This window comes from Drosophila suzukii, chromosome X (genome assembly GCF_043229965.1).
Source record: "Drosophila suzukii chromosome X, CBGP_Dsuzu_IsoJpt1.0, whole genome shotgun sequence".
NCBI lineage: Eukaryota > Metazoa > Arthropoda > Insecta > Diptera > Drosophilidae > Drosophila > Drosophila suzukii.
This window is the reverse complement of record NC_092084.1, coordinates 12752401-12771988: the sequence shown is the minus strand read 5'-3', so window position 1 is coordinate 12771988 and position 19588 is coordinate 12752401. Positions and strand designations below refer to the sequence as shown.

General features: G+C 36.0%; 2 protein-coding genes across 4 annotated transcripts; one reads left to right on the top strand and one right to left on the bottom strand.

The window, feature by feature from the left end:
* Window positions 1-403: 403 nt before the first annotated feature.
* Tob (Transducer of ERBB2) lies at window positions 404-19333 on the bottom strand. 3 transcript variants are annotated; one of them, XM_017069793.4, is made up of 6 exons: window positions 18924-19333; window positions 10600-10681; window positions 8695-9660; window positions 8446-8622; window positions 7446-7939; window positions 404-6722 (listed from the first exon to the last, which is right to left on the bottom strand). In XM_017069793.4, the coding sequence occupies exons 3-6, from the start codon at window positions 8845-8847 to the stop codon at window positions 5804-5806; spliced, it is 1743 nt and encodes a 580-aa protein (XP_016925282.2). In that variant the 5' UTR covers window positions 8848-9660; window positions 10600-10681; window positions 18924-19333; the 3' UTR covers window positions 404-5803. The 3 variants fall into 3 exon arrangements, with proteins under 3 accessions (XP_016925282.2, XP_065723505.2, XP_016925281.2); XM_065867433.2 differs by having other exon boundaries at window positions 404-6725; window positions 18947-19333; XM_017069792.4 differs by having other exon boundaries at window positions 404-6725; window positions 18924-19332.
* Window positions 9832-12923, top strand: LOC108006304 (uncharacterized). The gene is made up of 9 exons (XM_017069791.4): window positions 9832-10200; window positions 10257-10361; window positions 10426-10569; window positions 10797-10908; window positions 10965-11098; window positions 11151-11291; window positions 11361-11546; window positions 11603-12067; window positions 12393-12923. The coding sequence occupies exons 1-9, from the start codon at window positions 10000-10002 to the stop codon at window positions 12765-12767; spliced, it is 1863 nt and encodes a 620-aa protein (XP_016925280.1). The 5' UTR covers window positions 9832-9999; the 3' UTR covers window positions 12768-12923.
* Window positions 19334-19588: the final 255 nt, after the last annotated feature.

Below are 19588 nucleotides of genomic sequence, written 5' to 3'. Positions count from 1 at the left end.
TTCTTTCGTATCTTCGTGAGATATTTGTTTAAAGGGCTGAAAATAAATATTAAGTTTTTTTTTGTGACCAGTAAAGTTGTGTTTTTTTTTGCAAAACAAATTTTAAGAATCATTTAAGAATTAAAAAACATTAAGTTTGTAACTTCTTTCATTTAAATTCAACTGCAATGATTGGGACAAGGGCAGCTCTTAAAAATCTGAAAGCAATTGTTATAAACTATCATTAGAAAATCATCCAACATTATAAGAAAACAGTAGAGAGGAAAAGGGAATTCAAACATTAAGACAGTCAAAACAGTATTATAAATTTTTAAAATTCTAAAAAAATTAAGGCCTTAAAATATTTTGGAACCAAAGTATATAATGCCTCATTTTCGCTGTGTAAATCAAAATCCGTGCCTAGGAAGGGTAAAATGTATCCATTTATTTATTTACATAGGTAAGGTAAGAAGTACTCAACTATATTACCGCGGTACATACATACCTATAGGTACTGTTTTTGAGCTTTTATTTTGCCGTGAATACTAATCTTGTAAAAGGACATCTGTTCTCAGAATACTGAATACTTATGCAACAGTGCGAAGAAAACATCGAACTTTGTTTTGGTTTTTTGTTTGCTTGTTAACAATATCCAATTGTTTTTAAAAAGGTGAATCGGTGATCGAAGCAGATCACTAATTTTTTTTTTGTTTATAAACAATGCGTTTTAATTATACGATAATCTTTATTCTACTAAAGGTAATACGAAAAATACTCATATGGAAGTTATATTTGTTACTATACATAGTACATACATTTTATATTATTTACCACTATGCTTACATATGTCCACACACGTAAAGGGTTTTTTAAATTGATTGAATATTTCGGTACTAAGAATAGATATACATACACGTTTTTTGTGTGCTAGTGAGGTCACACATAGACATTATTTTCTTTTCTTCATTTTTTTTTTTATTGTTTTGCATGTATGTACATCATTATTGTAATCACTGATATGCATTAATTTAATTACTTTCTCTTTCCGATTTGCTGGTAAACGAAAGCCATATATATGAATATCAATCGGTACCAAAACGTATTTAAATTGAAGTTTAAAACATAATACGTACATATGTATGTATGCCCTCTCAGCCTTTACTTATGTATATATTTCACGTTGTTTTTGTTTTATATACATACACATATACATATGCATTGTTTAACAAAGGATAACTATAGAACTCAGATCACATAAAATGTCATATCCATTTTTTTGTTGGTGTTAAGTTAGGAATATATGTACTTATGTAAAATCTAGACACGCATGAGAAAATATCTTTTATCATATAAACGTTTTTTTTGGTTTTAAGCCCGATAACATGGAAAGAATATAACACTTATGATTCAAAGTACAGTTGCTTATATGTACGCTGTATTATGACATATATCTCATAGTTTATATATATATATATATAGATAGATTCCCGCTAACATCCAGAGCTGTCCCACTAACCATGTCCCGGAAATACTATATAAGAGTCTGGTTTTTAATGCACATTTAGATTTATGTTGGAAATTGCGTATCAATAAAAACAAGTTACCTAAAAAAATATATAAAAGTTACATTCGTAAATGAGTTGTTTTCATCTAACTACCTATCAAAATATCTGTACTTATGAACCTTATCGACGATAAGTGGGCTTAGATGTACTCGATTTTGCCGTTTTCATGTTACTTTGCATTGCGTGAGATATCCCTTCGTACATTTACATACATATAGAAACATATCTGAGGTATAAAAAGCTGTATTATATCTATTTTTGGTTGTCGTCCTTGTAGCTACATAAATACATACCAATTTCGCTCTTTACTTTAGTTAGTGAGTTGTTTCTACATCGAGCTTGATCTCTTGAATCAGTTTTAATTTGTTTTTTTTTTTGTTTTCAAGTGTGTATTAAAATGTTGCTTGGTGTGGTTTTTGTTTATTTATTTCATATTGTAAAATATGCCTTTGTATATTTGTGTATCTACCGTAATGGTTCATTTGCTTATTAGATCGGTCGGATACAATTTCATCTCGATCGAGTTAAAATTTAAATTTGGTGGACATCGATGATTAGGCGGTTACTTTATTTGAATTTTTCCCACTTATGTACATATACATATGAATAATTTGCCATTTCTACATCGGTTATTTCACACTCCTCTGTACTTCAATCTTCATCTGTGCCTTACATTGTTATCACAATCACAATAGAATAGTTTTATAAGCAAGCAATCCAGTATTCTCATATGATACTCTCCATCTCATCGCTCCATATCCATATCCCTTTCGATTTCAATCTCCCTCTATGATTCAGATTCAGATTCAGATTCATATTCAGGTAAAGATAGATTGGCAGATGCATACATTTTGGGGCCTATATTTGTGCCATATGCTTACTTATAGAATATGGCATGTGAGACAATTGCTAACATTATGGATATTTGTTTTGGTTTTTATCATTCTGAGCCATACCATTCTGAGACATACAAAAAATACATTGAGAATCCGTTGAGTTGAACCATTTAGGGGCATTCATATGTATACTTGTATACGAATATATATATACTCATCATATATATAAAAGTACAAAATTTCTTGTTTTTTTGTGTTTTCTGTTTAATATTGTTTTTTGTTTGTTTTTCTTGGTTTGTTTAATTTAAATACACTCTAATATATCTAAGAAAAAAACGTGCATAATCCTTAATGTGTGCAAGTGTCAAATGGTGTATGCCTGTTTGTCTGTAGGTACTTATGCGCTACTATGATCAGAATACAAAAGCTATAGACCCCATGCCATCTGAAATTCGTAATCCTTGCTTTCGGTGAAAGCGGGTGTTACGATGGATATAGCATTTCTTTTGCTGGGCTTGGCTTGATTTCGACTCTTGTTCGTGGTCACAGTAGCTATAATTAGAAGCTTCGTTAAGGTACTTAAATGTTTCATTAAATTTCTGTTTTCAGTGGTAGGTTTAGATACACACATCTGTCGGATGTGTAGGTACATATTCGAATACGTTCTTCAAAAAGCTGAAAATCATTCATTTTCTTTTCCTTTTTTGACTGGGCAATAAAAAATTTAACAAAAACGCTTGCATAAATTACAAATGTTGCTTAACAAGATAAATGTAGAAAGAATTCCGTCACTTACTTAAGTGTTTTGTATTTCGTGTTTGTCATATATATATTTTTTGTAATTTCCTAGAAGCACTATACATCCATTGAACAACACATATTAAGAAAGTGAAATTATAATGCAATGTCATATTTACATTAAATTGTTGTTTTCTCATTTGGGTCTTAAAACAGATAAACAAAAATGCTCTCTTGGTTTCTTGTTTTTCATTTCCTCTTTTAATTAAAGTAAGCATTCATATAGCACAAGGTATTTTCACATAAGCCCATATAAAAAGTATAAAATTTTTTTACTGTACTCGATTTATAAAAATTACAAATGTTCATATAAAAATAGATATATATGTACAAAAAAATATGAAGTCAGATGGTAATACATACAATTCAACACATAACGAAAATATAAATTTTCTTCAATTGTATTACTTGTTTAGGTTTTTCTTTACTTGCATAACATTTATCTAGGGGTAAAAAAACTAGCAGTGACCCGACGACCTTGGCACTATCAATAAAATCATACGAGTACCTATTTTATTATATCTGGTATTATTACCTCTTTTTCAATAAAGTCCAACGACTGATAACGAAGGTTTTTGGGGCAATTTGGTTAAGTTAAAAGTTAACTTAAGACTTGGAGGCTTATACCTTTATATGCATCAGACAGAATAGTAGGTATGGTACCAAATTATCGATAATCGAGTTTGGTTATACGGTTCCTTAGAAATTGTTTTGACAATGTCACATTTCTTAACGTTACTAAACTTTACTGAAATCGTAAAAAGTCCTTTTTCCTAGTCTTTGAGTTTTATAAATATTATATTTTGAATGGGAGTGCCGTAAGAATAAGACTATCCACTAAGATCTTTTGCAGGCCTCATTATATCAATTGTTATTAAGTATTTCATCTCCCTTAAAGTCGCTTTAAATTGTTTGTTTTCGAGAGCAGGTTCTTTACTTTATGTCTCGTTTGAGCAAAATGTTTGGTTTTTGTTTTTTTTTTACAATTTTCCAGTCTATGTGGGGTATTCCAGAAATCGATAACAACCAAAAAGCAACCCTAAAACAATTTGCGATGCTTTCAAATGTAAATATTCTCTTGACCCTTTTAAAGGTTTTCATAAATTTTAAAACCAGATTTAACGCAAATGTAAGATATTTACTTTTGAAAGACTCTCATTTTGTGTGTTGATTTAGTCCTGACTGTTGGATTCTAAAATTTAGCGACATTACTCGATACTCTCCTGCCACGCTCTAATTTTAGGTTAAAAATAACTTACCCACCAGAAGATAGTACCTGCACTAAAGCCCACTTACAATTTATTTACAAAAGCTGTCGAAACACTGTTTTTGATAGTATGAAAATTTAAAGATTTCTTGTGTATATTTCGTTCGGTATTGAAACTGAATACATTTAGTTAACTCTCCTTGCAAGTTAGCTCTAGGATATATACAAAAATTAATATAACATTTTATAAAAATACAAAGAATTGGAAGAAGGACTTTCTACTCTGCAAAAAACTTTCCTCACAGGTCAGGATGCTCAGGGTATGCAAGTTGCATCTCTATATGTTTCAACAATGTACGTGTTCATTTTTATCCTCTTTAGCAACTTGATCTACAAAAATGATCTTATCTTTAGTTTACAACTAATTAAAAACTTAATGTAAAAGTTGATCCTAAGATGGATAATTAAATATATTTATAATTATATATATTAACAAGTAAAAACAATTAGTTGGGACATTCTAGTAGTCCTCTTTATATATACTCATATATATACTATATATATATATATGTATATTTGTGGTATTATTTCTGGTTGCTTATCGGTTTGTTTTGGTTGATTTTTATCATTTGTTTGGGAGTGTAGCATACATATATGTATGTGCCTAGGGCTACACCGCTCGTACACTCAATATTTTGGTAGTTATTTATACTAATGCTTGCTTCTGATACCAGAAAGAAACTTCACTTTGCTGTCTATGCTGAATTTAATAACAAAATAAATATTATTTATGGCTGATCAGTATCTGTATATACAACGCGTACATATCTACAATTGTAGGCCCCGTACGGCCCCATCCATTTATACATATATATGCATTTGTATATACATCTGCACACAGCTTCTTATACACTGGGTGTGTGTGTGCTATTATCTTGCTGTATTTTGTGTTTACATGGATGTCTTGTTTTGGTGTCGTCTACATCGTATCGAGTCGTTCTTATAGAGACAGATATGCATCCCATGTGGCTGTTCTCCTTAGCAAGGACACTTGTTACAATACTATCCGAAATGGCAAAACATGTTGTTCTTGTTCGTTAATATGGGTAGTTTTTCCCTTCTCCTCTCATGATTATGATGATGGCTTTATTATATATCTGCTTTTCCATAATTAACACTTCACTCCACCCGGTCCACTACTTTTCCTGTCCTACGTATCTTGCAATTTGGGATTCTTTAAGGAATATCCAGTTGGCCAAAACCCGAAAAGTTCTATCTCTTTCTCTCTCTATATATATCCATAGATATATGCATATATCTAGCTATCTGTATCTACCTGAAGATGATGCCACCTTATCGAGATTTTAGAACTATGGTGGATCCTCTTCTTTTTGGTGACTAGTTGCGGGGGAACTCTTCTAGTTGGCAACCAATAGTTGCTGATACGATGATCCGGTGCCGTAGAAAGAGCTAATGCCATCAATCAGTTTGTTGTTGTTGTTATTGTTTCCCGAGGATGAGGACGGTTGTTCCTGGGCAGCTTGCTGTTGTTGTTGTGGTTGCTGTGCTTGCTGGTTGTTGGTGCTGGAAGGAGTCGAATTGGTTGTTGATGTGCCCGTTGTCGATGTGTTTGCCTGTGTTGTCGCCTGTGTCACCGCCGCCCCGCCCACAGTGGGCGTTCCCAGGGGGCTATTCTCGGTCGATGAATCTCCAGCAATGGCAACGGCAACGGCCACGGCAGCAGCAGCAGCCGCCGCCGATGAGGATGATGCTGAATCCTCCATGGGCACACCGCAATCCACATTCAGGCCAAAGCAATTCTCGCCACCATTTGAACGATCCATTCCATTGGTTCGTGGATGCTGACCATTATTGCCATAGTAGCACGGCTCCAGGTAAGTACTGTACTTGTTGGCCACTCCATTTCCGGCATTGGCTGATCCGTTGCTTCCCACTCCGGCTGTGGTGACTCCAACACCACCACCACCACCAGCACCCACATAGAGACCCAACGAGTCGGTGGCACTGAAGTGCGACTCGAAGAGGCTACGGGGATTACCGAATTGCGGATATAGGCCAATCGACATGTTGGGATAGTAAAATGGATCTGTGGACGTTCCGGTAGCGTTAGGGCCTCCAACCTGGTTCTGATTTCCGCCCAGCGACATAGGATTTGGAGATAGAGAACGGGCCGGAGATACGGCATCCAGACCGCCAAATGCCGCTACCGACGAGCCTCCGCCAGAACTAACTACCCCGATTCCATGGTGCATCTGCTGCTGCATCGCGCGCTGCTTGATGTAGTTGGAGAACTCAGTGGGCGACATACGGTAGGCGCTGCTGTTGGTAAAGCACAGAAGGGAAATAACAAAATGTTAGATATATCTTATATTAAGTATTTTAAAGTTATTAGGACTCACTGCCCAAAATTTCAAATCGATAGGATCAAAAATATATGAGATATGGGCTTTGCAAGTTAATTGAAACTATGCTAGAACTCGAAATGTTTTGAACTTAGCTGACTTTGGAATTATGTTCATTTATTTAAGACACAAATATTTATTAATAGCAGATTTCCAGAATATTCTTTTTTGTTACTTTTGTTTTAAAAAGACTACTCTGATTTGTATTATAAATTGTCAAACATAACACTCCTTTCACACTTTTCGTTACTAAAATTTCTATATAATATTGGGAAGTTAGTTATACCTCATATTTATTAATGGAATAATGTATTTGGTTTTGTTAAGAAACATTTTTTTAAGAACTGAATTTTTTTTTTATTTATCAAAAACTTTTTTTTCACTAACATGAACTTGAAGGCTTTGAAAAAGTTTCAATGTTAGTTTTCTTAAATCAAAAAAAATATTCTCCAATAATTAGTTAGTTCCAAGACAATAGCGTAGGTGTTATAAATTAGTTACTGATATTAAAAATGTTTTAAGCATTAAAATAAAATTTCTAATATAATTCGCATATCTATCATTAAATTGAGAACTACTTTTAATTGAAATTTTTTTTGGGGGTGTAGGATGGGACTGGTTCGTTTGAGGTATTCACCTGTTTGTGCGCTTGGAGCTGGTCTTCAGCTTGGTGCTGCCGAACTTGGTCTGTGCAAAGGTGGCCGTGGTGAAGGTCAAAGGGGCCTGGGCGCCCCGTTGCAAGAATGCCGCTGCAGCGGCATTGGCGGTGGCTCCGGGATTTCCGGGAACGGCAACAGGAGCGGTACCCGGACCGGGTCCCAGATTCGATCCCGATCCGGAACCGGAACCCGTTCCGGAGCCCGCTCCGGAGCCGGAGCTGCAGCTGCCGGAGATCGTTGGATTGGGGCTACCCTTGTAGGTGGGCGAACTGGAGGCAGCCGAGTGCGGCGAGGATCCTGCCTGGGGCAGCGCCAATGGAAGTGCCTTGGGACTCAAGCTCAGGTTGTTCATGGTCGTATTCACCGCATCGATGGGACGAAAGCACTGCGCCTCCGGGTTGAACATCTTGGTGACCTCTCGGTCGGCCGAGTGGCTGTCCTCGTGGTTCTCATTGTTTTCCGTGTAAAGTATCTGGGGGATTGCAAAAGTCGGAGTTACTAGGGGTTTTTTTTTAAGTCCCGTAAGATTATATTACTATTTCATAAGGCTAAATATTCTTAATTTTCGTAATACGTTTGGTTGTAAAGAGTTATTTTTCGATATAATACATATTTTGGTATTTTACGTTAATTTTCATCATCTCTGATAACCAAAAGGTATTGTTTTTAGCATTACAAAAGATGGTGTTTATATTTTAGTCAAATGAGACTGTCGGATATACCCCTTTCTATCGAATTCATAGTGTTTTTTAGGTCATTTTAAAAGTAAGTAACACAAGAATTGTCTAAACATCATTATTAAAGAGCGGGGGGATATTATATTAAAATATTATAGTCTATAACTGTTACATATAAGAATGGGATGCTAGTTTTCTGATTTTGTGTAGATACATACAGATTTCTATTGTGATTCTACACTTAGGTATAGATTTAAGAGATTAGATTTTTTATATATAAAATATGTAACTGTGCTTTTACCTTAACTGCTCCCTTTTCTCCAACACGGAATGAAACCTCTCCGGGATCGATCCAGACGGACAGTTCATTTGGCAAGTTTTCAAGGATATCGCCTATCGGAACTCCGCTTTCCCTGGCCGCGCGTTCCAGGACCGAATCGATGGGATCGCCAGTCTTCAAGCAGCGATAGGCAGAGCCCTGAAAGGAAAATTGATGTATTTTATAAATATACTAATCATTTGGATAGGTAATAGTAAGAGGGCAACATACCTTGAAGGGCTTTTCTGGGTACCAGTGACCCTGGAACTTGTCGCGTAACGCCTTCTCTAGCTCCTCGCCAAATATATTTACACGTCTGCGCGGCAACTTGTTATAGAGATAGGATATGACGAAGTTCAGAGCGACCTGGATTTCAATATGCATCTTGACCCCTCGGTCGAGCCCTTGGGTCTCCTCTTTCCACGTTCTTGACTTTCGGACTCTGGGCCCGGATCCCGTTATGATTGGTGGTCCGTCTCCGGATCGTGTACCGTTATAGAGGTGATGTACAGCTCAAGCTGCGATTCGTGGATGCGATGTTGTCGCGATGAGGGCCGCTTATATGATGTTCTTTATAGATCATTCGCACTTTAAAGGTAATTTTGAGTGATTCGCTGTTGCTGTTTCGGTTTCTATCGCTTAAGTTTTCTTCTATATTTAATTTTTTTTTATATTTTCTTGCTTTCGTCTTTTTATAAAGATATATTTTGCTTGTTTACTTGTATGCTTGTATGCTTGTTTGCTTGGTTTGTTATTTTTGGTGGGGGAGGTTTGTTTATTGTTTAGTTAATGTTTTTGTGTCTCACCGTTTGGCGAATATCTGTAATTGTTAGAGTTTCGCGACTAGAATGAGAATCGTGTTCATTTGAAATTCGAAAAGGTGTGTTCCCTTCTCCTGTTTTCAGTTGTCGTAATAAGCGTAGTTGCCTAGATCCTAAATATTTGTGTTGTATTTACAAGGCATATCCGGATATTAGATTATGTACATATGGTGTGTATATGTAGGGTGTCTTTTCTGTTGTCCTCGACTTCTTATTTGGCAACGGTTTTACCAAAATATTTTTGGTTTTTTTTCCTTTTGGTGGTGCATTTGTCGATTCTCCTTGATTTTGGCAATCCGAGCACGTTTTTCTAAAACGTTTCCATTTATAACGGGCTTTTAAAGGGCTTGCACTTTAATCAAATGTCTGACGCATCCTAAAAGAGATAAGAGATAAGATAAAATAAAGTTTAATTAATACAAATCTTGAACACAAAAATATTTGGAAAGATTTTAGAGGGTTTCTTTATGGCTCTCTCATTTTTTGAAACAAAAATATTAATAAGATGAGGTACCACCTAATTATTACCAGAAAACTTGATACACTATATGACATTCGATACTTGAAAAGTAGTCTATAGACTACTTGTAAACAGCAAACACCCGACACCCCCAAGTCACCTATATGGGTGTCTAGATAACACTAACAGAAAAACACAACAAAAAAAATACAAAACAAATAAGAAACCACAGATAAATCAATATCCATCACACAAATGGCGGCAAAACGGAACCGCGATGCGGATATCGTTAAGCACAAGATGGACCTACGGGTCCGATTTAAGAAACTGGTTCGGGCGGTCATTATGAACCAGACATGGCTTTCCGACGAAGAGGAACAGGGCATCTCCATGAATGTCAAGAAGAACGTAGCCCTGATGCGTCAAAAGCGAAAGCCCGGCATGCTGACCTTAGCGGTAAGTTTACCAGATATTATCATATATGTTTACAATCTTTAAAAACGGAATTTCAGGACAAGGCACTATTGCGTTCGAATCCCAATTTCAGGACTATTGAGGAACGCAAGAAGCTTTGCATGCTTATAGCTGGACTGAACTGTTTCTCTAGGATTCCGCCGGTAAGGAAAAAATTGGATATAGTATTATTGTTCTTCACCAAAAAACGCTCTATATCGAGCTTAGAAAATTCGAGCACGCCTGGTCCCGGTCCTTAAGTTTATATCCCTCGCTGAATCACGATTAATTATCAAAGACGGTGACATGCCACTTTCCCTCTATTTTATACTAAATGGCGAGGTCGAGATGAAAAGGACCGTATACAATAAGGTAAGTTTTAATATTAATAAGATAACTTACCGGCAAACACGTCTTGAGTTCTTAATTTTGTGGATTATTTGTTAACTTTTGTATTACATTTTATGGAGAGAAGCCATCCGAACTGAAAGATATTGTAAGAAAAATAATATAATCTATTAGTAAAAGGGTATTATTAAGATCCCTGATAGATTATATACAGATTATGAATTTATACATTTTTTTATTCTCTTTTTAAGACCACAAAACAAATGGAAGACGTTCCGGAAGCTATTTTTGGTCCAGGAGACTGTTTCGGAGACGTTGAAATGGTTGAGGATTGCCCGAGAATGAATACTTATACAGCCATGTGTAAGATTGAAAGTAATCGTTATAGTTTCAAATTATAATTGTTATCTTTTTTATAGCTAGTTGTGAGGTTTTAGGTTTAAATGACGTGGACTATGAACGCATATTAAAACCATTTATGTTAAAACAATGGAATGAAAAGAAGCTTGCCCTAAAAGCATTCGACTATTTTGATTTTCTGAGCCCAGAACAGGTGAGTCTACGTTCACAGATACCAGTAAATTATAATATAGTATTATCTGTAGATCATTCTCGCTTGCAAGTACTCTTACTTGGTTCAGTATGAGCCCCTGGAGACCATTTATCTGGGGGATAAGGGCTCTTTGGGTTATGTGCGATTTGTTCTTAGTGGAGAGTGCGTCATTTTGCAGTGTTTGAGTATGAAGGCAAGTAACTTTAAAGTTAAATTTAAAATTAATATATAGATATCTCTACCACATCTTTTATCTTTTAAGGTAACTAACAATGATGGAAAGGTCAATTACGAGCTCACCGAAATTGACAAGGATAAGGAGGGACTTCATATGTTCCAATCCTGGAAGGATCTCATCAGTCATAACTCATTTATAGACATTCAGGACATTTTGGCCTCTTCCACCTCCTCTGACGAGGTCGAAGGTGCCACGAAGAAGAAACAAGCGGTATAGATATTCCAATCCATTGTCATTAGATCTAGCTACTTATGGATTCCCGATAGATGCGCAAAATGGGTCTGGCTGAAATTGAGAAGTTTTGCGGTATCCGAAGTTCGACCACTCCCAAAAGGAAACTGAAGCCCAGGAGGACAATGAATGTACAGGCACAGGCCAGGAAAACAGCATTGATACAGTCACTTAGGAGGGGTACTCCTTGGCTGCCAAATGTGACACTCGATTCCGATCAGGATGATGACGACGACGACGATAACATGGGCGACAATGAAGATTATTTGGATTACGACGATCTCGATGAGAATTATTCAGATGACAGCACTTATGATTCGGATGTGTCCATGGATAGAACCATTGCCGAGGTGCAAGTGCAGTTAAGAAGGAATACCGTCGGAAGTTCGGAAACAGAAAAGAAGGGATCCAAGACCAGTTCGTCATCAGAAATATTCACGGCTAGTTCGGGGAACAACGATAAAAATAATATTGATGACGACACAACATCCCTGATTCCGGTGAGTATTATAATTATATAGTTGGGTTATGGGAATGTCTTAGGAGTTGCACAATCAAAAATGTATATCGTACTATATTATATGATAATATTTTTGCTACTTTCCATATCATTTAGATCTTATGTGCAATTAATATGACAATCAAAGACAAAAGAAATACAATATCAAAATTCTGGATTATAGTATCCATAATAATACATTATTTTGATCAAATGAATCTGTTATGATACATGACATCTTTAAACTATTTACTTTAAAAGCAAACAATAATCCTTTAATCCTTTATTTTTTGTCGTCTAACATCTATATTTTAAATCCTTTAAAGGATCCCGTTGAGACCCACTTTATAGACGTTGGCTCCCTGACCTACGGTAGTGTCTTTGGTCTGGGTGAAAAAATGGAGCACCGTGTTATAATGGCCCGCACGGTGGTCCAGTGCCTGCTCCTTCCTCGCTTCTGGCTCCTTGAAGAGGAACAGAATCCGGGGAACATCTGGCACCGTCGACGATTCTACTTCGAGTGTAATGTGCCCTCGCGTCAGGATCTGTTTACCAACTTTCTCAAGACCCGCCAGTGGAACAAATTCCGACATAACTACATTCAAAGTCTGCTAAATCGAGAGGCCAAGGGCAACATCACCAAGGAGGAGGATATACCAATTATGTGTCGCATTGTCGAGACCAGCGATGATGCCCCATAATGAACACACAAGTTTCCATCCAAATTCTCAGTGCTTCAACAATAAAACATGCTTCCAATATGACTTAATAATGATGTGCGGGCGGAAAGCACATAGTATACCTAGTATAAAGTATACCTTATAGTAGGGGAACTCGCCTTTAGCGTTCATATTATTATATATTATTAAGCAAACATTAATAATTAAGTGTGGGAAATATTACGATATAAACGTACGTTTTGGAAAGATTAAGTTGTTATAAATACAATAGGTTCGTACCCCCCAAGATATAATTGAGTTATAAGCGAGCAGCGTATTATCACCGCAGTATATTTCTAAGCTCATTGTAGGTATTCGTTTATGAATGCATTTTCTGCAACTCTTTTTCCAGCAAAATGATGTTTCTACATAAGTATATGTGCATGCGCTCTTCCCTTCCTACGTCATTCTAGGAATTTAGGTTAACCGTTTATCCGAGAAGGGAGCTCAGCTCCGAAACGGGACTTTCGGTACTAATGCATTCGGGAGCGAAACTGGAGCACAGCTGAGCCACCCACATAACGGTAACGGGGGCTACCGAGAGAGTAAGAGAGCAAGTGTGTGCACATTTGCGGGCACGAAGCGTAATAGATGGCCTTCGGGTGTAGAATCGTGGCTAGCTGAGCCATTTAAAAAGAAATGAGAGAGGAAAATATAGGCAATAACAGATACACTGGGGAGAACTAGGGCAAATTAAGCGTAAAACGGTGAATCGGAGGTAGAGATTTGAAATCAAGTGTATAAAGGTGTCTAAAAGTATGCAGTAAAAATATAAGAACAGTCCTTTCATGGTATTTTCGTACTTAAAATATTTTGTTGCATACTTTTAGACACCTTTACAATATTTTATCTCTTAATTTGAATGTTATAGTTTTAAAATATTTTGCTATCCCTTTTTTTACCGTGCAACAGAAGCCAGAAGAGAAAGCCACTCCTCTCTCTCTCTCACTTTCCCCAACTAGTGAGTGTGTCCCACTGCGCAGTAACATACATACATACGTCACCGAGACCTCAACGCGCCCACACACACATTTTTTTTTAGCACTACTGCAGCTGTGTGAATGCAGCGGGGTCATGCGTGCCTGTATGCGTATCTATGCATGTACATAACCTGCTTTTTGCATTTTATAAACCAATTGAAGGCCACATGCTATGAAAGGCATAACCGTTACGAAGGCTTGACATTTGCCTTCATCAGGCTATAGGTGCTAACAGGGGTTTACGGCTTTATTGGACTTGGGTTGGTCGGCTCAAGCTAAACGTTTTCGAAAACGTATCTTACCCATTTGATTCTTCACAGCTTTACAAGGCAATAGGTTGGTGTTGAAAGGTCAAACGGTCTACAAAATTTTAAGGTCGAATTTAAAAATACTCTTAGATCTTGAAAACTTTTAAAAAAAAGTGTTTTAAGGTATGCTACTGAAAATGTTTATTCGGAAAGTCCTATGGATAGGTCTTGAACGAAAATGGTTTATTTTGTATAGTATACTTTTGAGCTTATTTATAAGAAGTTTCAAATCTCTGGTAATTTCTAGGGCGTCTGTAAGAGCTAGAGATTAGAAACTGCAGGATTATTAAGTTTAAGATTTTTAAAGTAATTCCTTAAGTTTTAAGATGGAACCCCTATTTTAAATAATTTTTAAAGAAATGAAATGTGGGTTTTATATCCATTTTAATTTTTAATGATCAATAATGATGATCAATTGTTTTTATGACAGAAAAATGATATCGTATCGGGTCTTAAGAAATATATAATCCTTATATTAGCACAACTTTGGTTTAAACAATTACTTCGGTAATAATAACAAAAAATCACCTAGTTTTTTAGATAATAATAGTGAGATTATAGAAAAATGTTAGAAAAAACTTTAAGATTTTCAACCTTATCACTAAAGCCAACTTCTCCAGCTGCCGAAAGCGTGACTCAGTTGACATTTTACCTGGTGTCTCTAGAAATACAACCTCCTGCTGGGAGTCCTCACACATCCCTGCATATATTTTTGAATATTTATATATACCCAGGTGTATTTATATTCAGCTTGCTGTTGCTCGTGGTGACTGGAACGGGGCGGAGAAAGTGAACTCTCTCAGCTGATGGCCTTTCTCTCACCCTCGCCGAAAACGGTATCACAACGGTATCTCTATCTCTCGCATTTCTCCTCTCGCTGAGCGAAACTGCACTCTTCAATGGGCCGCTCTTCGCAACATAAAATCAATAAAATCTGGGCCACCAGTTTTAAAGGTTGATTAAAATGACATGAAGGCGTCTCGTTTGAAATCTTAAGCCGTGAGTCCCCAAACTCCACCTACTCGCTATGTACTATGATGTACATGATATGATGTATATGATTTTTGTGGCAACCACAAAATCAAATTATTGAAGGCTTCTTCGATACAACTACAGATGCAAATACTAGGAGCTTTTAAAGACGTATTTTTGACGTCTACGTCTTATGTACTGGCATAAAAGTGAAAATATAGGGCTTTTCAAGTTCACTTGGCTAGCGAACACACGCGCAATGCGGAGTACATAGATTAATGTAAATGCTTGCATAACCCTGCATTCAAATTGCTTTCAAGTCCAGACGCTTAAACAATCATATATCATTAAATCCGAGCTTTGGATAGCCACCTTAACGTTATAATACAATTTTTAAATAATTTGTTGGGTTTGGGGGTTCGAAATCCCTTGATGGTATGTATTTATATTTGGTATTTATATTTCTGTAAATATAAAAATCTAGTATTTTTCATAGCATACTTTTATGCCCCCTTGTAAGTAACTTCAAAATTAAACCAATTTTTTCAATGAAAAATACTGATCCTATTTAATTTTTAATTTAAATCAGATATTCTTGGTCTAAGTAGGATTTATATGCCAAGTGTATTTCGTTTTTAACTTTTAAACGGTGCAATTTGTTCGGAACCAATGCTTTTGTCTTCCAATTAGCCAAATTGAAATCAATTAAATTAAGCTTTCAATTTGCGTGCCTGGATAATAAGTAATAAAGGGTATTTAGAGTACGACTATTTGCCAACAGCAAATTTGCTCGCTTGTTTGAAGATAATTAGATGGGGTTACACAAATGTTCATACAGCTGTGTATTTTTAAAATGTTGTATCTTAATTGGTATAAAGCGTATTTTTTTCATCTTTTATCTAATCTATACAGGTGGTTTCTCTAGCAGGGCATAGATAAAACAAATTTAAAAAATTTAAAAAGTTGAAAGAGTTCTTAAAGTTTTTAATTGAATGCAAGTTTAAAAAGTAATCCAAAAGATTTAAGGATGTAAGCTAATGCACATATTTATGATATATATTTTTTTACATTTTTTAAAGGTCACTGCTATTTTTTTGCTCATGGCTGTGCTTACATACATCCATACAAACGCCCACCTTCTCGCCAATTGTCAACTTATTTTGCCCGTTTGTTTTTATTTTGTTTTTCGCTTTGTATTTATATTGCATTCATCTTTGGGATACCAAAAGTGTAATATATTTCCGGTTAAACAGCAGATAGATGGCAGAATCTATATCTTCCAATCATTATCACAGCATTATTGGTTGCGGAAGTGCCCAATTTAGACGTCTAATAATCGAAGTAATACACGGGTTACATAAAACCCCAATATATCTAGTTATTTCCAATTTGGATACAAATTTCGCTGCGCTAAATTCTATCGCACTAGACATATATATTTTTATCGACAACAAAAAGAAAAAAAAACAAACCAAAAGCTCTGCTGCGATTTTCAATACATTGCATAACGCTTTTGGGGTTTTCGCCTGCAGTATTTGGTGGTAGAATCACACTCACAGCTTATATAGAGCATTTGTAACTTGTGGATTGCACACAATGTGTAGTACTTCAATTTACAAGATCATCACAAAATATATTTAGTTATTCCTTTAGTGGGCATTTCATTTCCCGCAGTTTATTTCTTTTTTTGTTTTATCGAGCAGTTTTGTGGAGCACACAGGCGTTGCTCTAATTTTTCCCCCGATTGGCTTGGCGCAGGGGTATTTTCAAAAGAGAGACGAGACGACGAGACCCAGAGGAAAAAAACAAGAAAAAAAAATGAGAGACCCTGGTTCTCAAGACAACACAAAACAGCTGACCGAGAAACTTTGGATGTTTTGGTATTCGTGTGTGTGTGTGAACTATTGGCATTTTCTAGTTTCCTCTTCTTTTTTTCTTGTATTATTATTTATTTTTACCCATATGTATGTAAGCACTGCACTTGCCAAAATGTATATTTCACTTGAGTTTCGTTAGTGATAAAACACCATCATATGAGGGCACAAAAACAAAATCAGCTGTTCGTTTTTAGACACAACACAGCCAGAGATGTTGGTACATTTTACCTCGCAACCGCAAACAAAAAAAAAGTGAAAAAAAAATTGGTATTTAGGCACATGATTCCCGTCGTTCGTTTATCTAAGCACACACGAAAATTGAAATGACAAATACACTGTCATGCCGGAATGGCCATACAATACACACTTGAGTGTGTACAGCGCACAATATACATTTTCATTTTTTTTTTCGAATTTTTTTCTGTATGTACAAACGTACACTCGTAGATACAAATGAGCTTCTGACGAACGAACCCCGCGACAAAATGCCAAATGATGGTCTTCTGACTCGCTTGTATTTTGGGTTTTGGTTGGGGGTTTTCTGGGTTTTGGTCTGGGTTTGTTAGAGAAACTGCAGTTTCTGGCAAAAATGCAAAAACAGCTGCCACTATTTGGTTTTGCAACTTGCAACTATCGCTATCAAAAGATGCTAGATCAAAAAAAAAGAGAAAAAAATTACGCAAATGAGAGTACACACATGCACTATTATAACATTCGGTTTTTGTTGTGCAACAACTGTGTGAGTTTGTGTGGTTAGAACCCACGTTCTCCTTAAGAAGGCCAACTAATGTTAACTTTTGGAGAATTTTATATCCTCTTTATAAGAAGTTGTGGATACAAATATATGTTTATTTTTAAAGAATTTTTGATACCCTTTTTTTAAGAAGTTGTGGATAAAAATGTTTTCCATTTTATATAAATATTGAATTTTGAGAACTTAAAATGCTCTTTATAAGAAGTTGTGGGAAATAATTTTTTCCCATGTCCCAATAATTTTAAATTCGGTTTACAAGCTTTTGTTTATTTTTATAGAATTTTTATACCATTTTTTTAAGAAGTTGTGGATAAAAATGTTTTCTATTTTATATTAATTTTAGATTTGGAGAATTTAAAATCTTCTTTATAAGAAGTTACGGAAAAGAATTTTTTCCCATGTCCCATTAATTTTAAACTTGGAGTCTGTCGTTTACCATAAGTTAAAATTTGATACTACTACTTAAAAAAATATGTTGATCTATTAAAATCTTAAAACTTCCTATAGAATCTCAAGGTGGATGAAAGGTTTCAGTTAGGCAGGGCTGACTGTATGTGGGCAGCCATCAGCTGTCAGCCATAGCTTATAAGCACTAATTATGACAACAAATTGTGGGGAGCGAGCAAAACGAGATCTTTCGAGATAAAAGATATTATTTAAGTTGGGGTTCGTATCTGGAATTGGCCTTAACTTGCCGCCAAAACGTTATATACCCTTTGTTTATTCAGGTCGAAATACATTGAGTGCCAATAAATAGGCTTTTAATAATTAATAGAACTTGAATTTTCTTTTCAAGAAATTGTTTTCTTATGTAGCTTGAATAATATGATAGGAGAGGGGAGCTTGAGCTCCGAACTTCGAACTCCGAACTCCCGTTCCCCGGAGTAGTCGGGCTCTACCTCATCCAATTTTAGTGACGAACAGCTGTCCCTTTCGGGGGCGCTCGAAAGCCCAGTGCTCTAGTGAGCGCCGTAACGACAACAAAACAAAACGATATGAAAACAGCCGAGCGAAAGTGAGAGAACAGATGCTCCATCTCCTTTTTGATTTTTTTTTTCTCCTATATTTTTTTTTCTGCTCTATCGAAATCTTTGTTATTGTATTTTCTGTGTGTGTGTATGTGTGGAGGGGAATAGTTCTCTGCTTTTCTCAATTTTTGCACAGCACACACAAACATGCAATTTTATTGCATTCTTTTTTTTTTTGAAAATATATTTAAAAAAAAAACATTTTTTTTTGGAAAATACCGGTGCTATTTGATGATGCTAACTGCGGGTTTTCCGATTTTCTGGCTTTTGGTTTGTTATCTCCTGATCGTCGTTGTATTGAACGAAGAGTTTGGCGAGTTATGTATAAAATAGCCCAGTTGTTCCAACTGGTGCGCTATTGTTTTTCTTTTTTTTGTGTGTGGGTATATGTGCTCGGATGTCTATTTATTCATTTCTCGTTTTAATATATATTGGTTGGGATTTGGTAGTTTCTCATTGTTGTTTTCGTTTTGGGATTGCTTCTGGTATTATTTGTTTTTCTTTTATATTTTGGTTGTTTTTTTTTTTTGGTGAAATGTCTCTGCCCGTTACTTAATTGTAGCACACGCCACCTAGCAAGGGCCGAGTGAAACGTCCGTAGTTCTTGAAATCGGTTTAGTAACTGAGACTGAATTGACGCGCGAACGGGCCTCAGTGAACCAACAACAAAGCAAGTGCACACGCACACTTCGGCACTAGCAGCACCACCACCACCACACCATCACCTCATTCGGCACCACGCACGAGCTGCACCCGAAGTTAAATGTTCTAAACACGATTTCGCTCTCTTTCTCTCTCTCTGCGTTGCACTCTTCCTTTTTTTTGAGTGTGGGTGCTTTTCTCTCGACACATTTATACCCTTGAAGAGGGGTTATATCATTTTA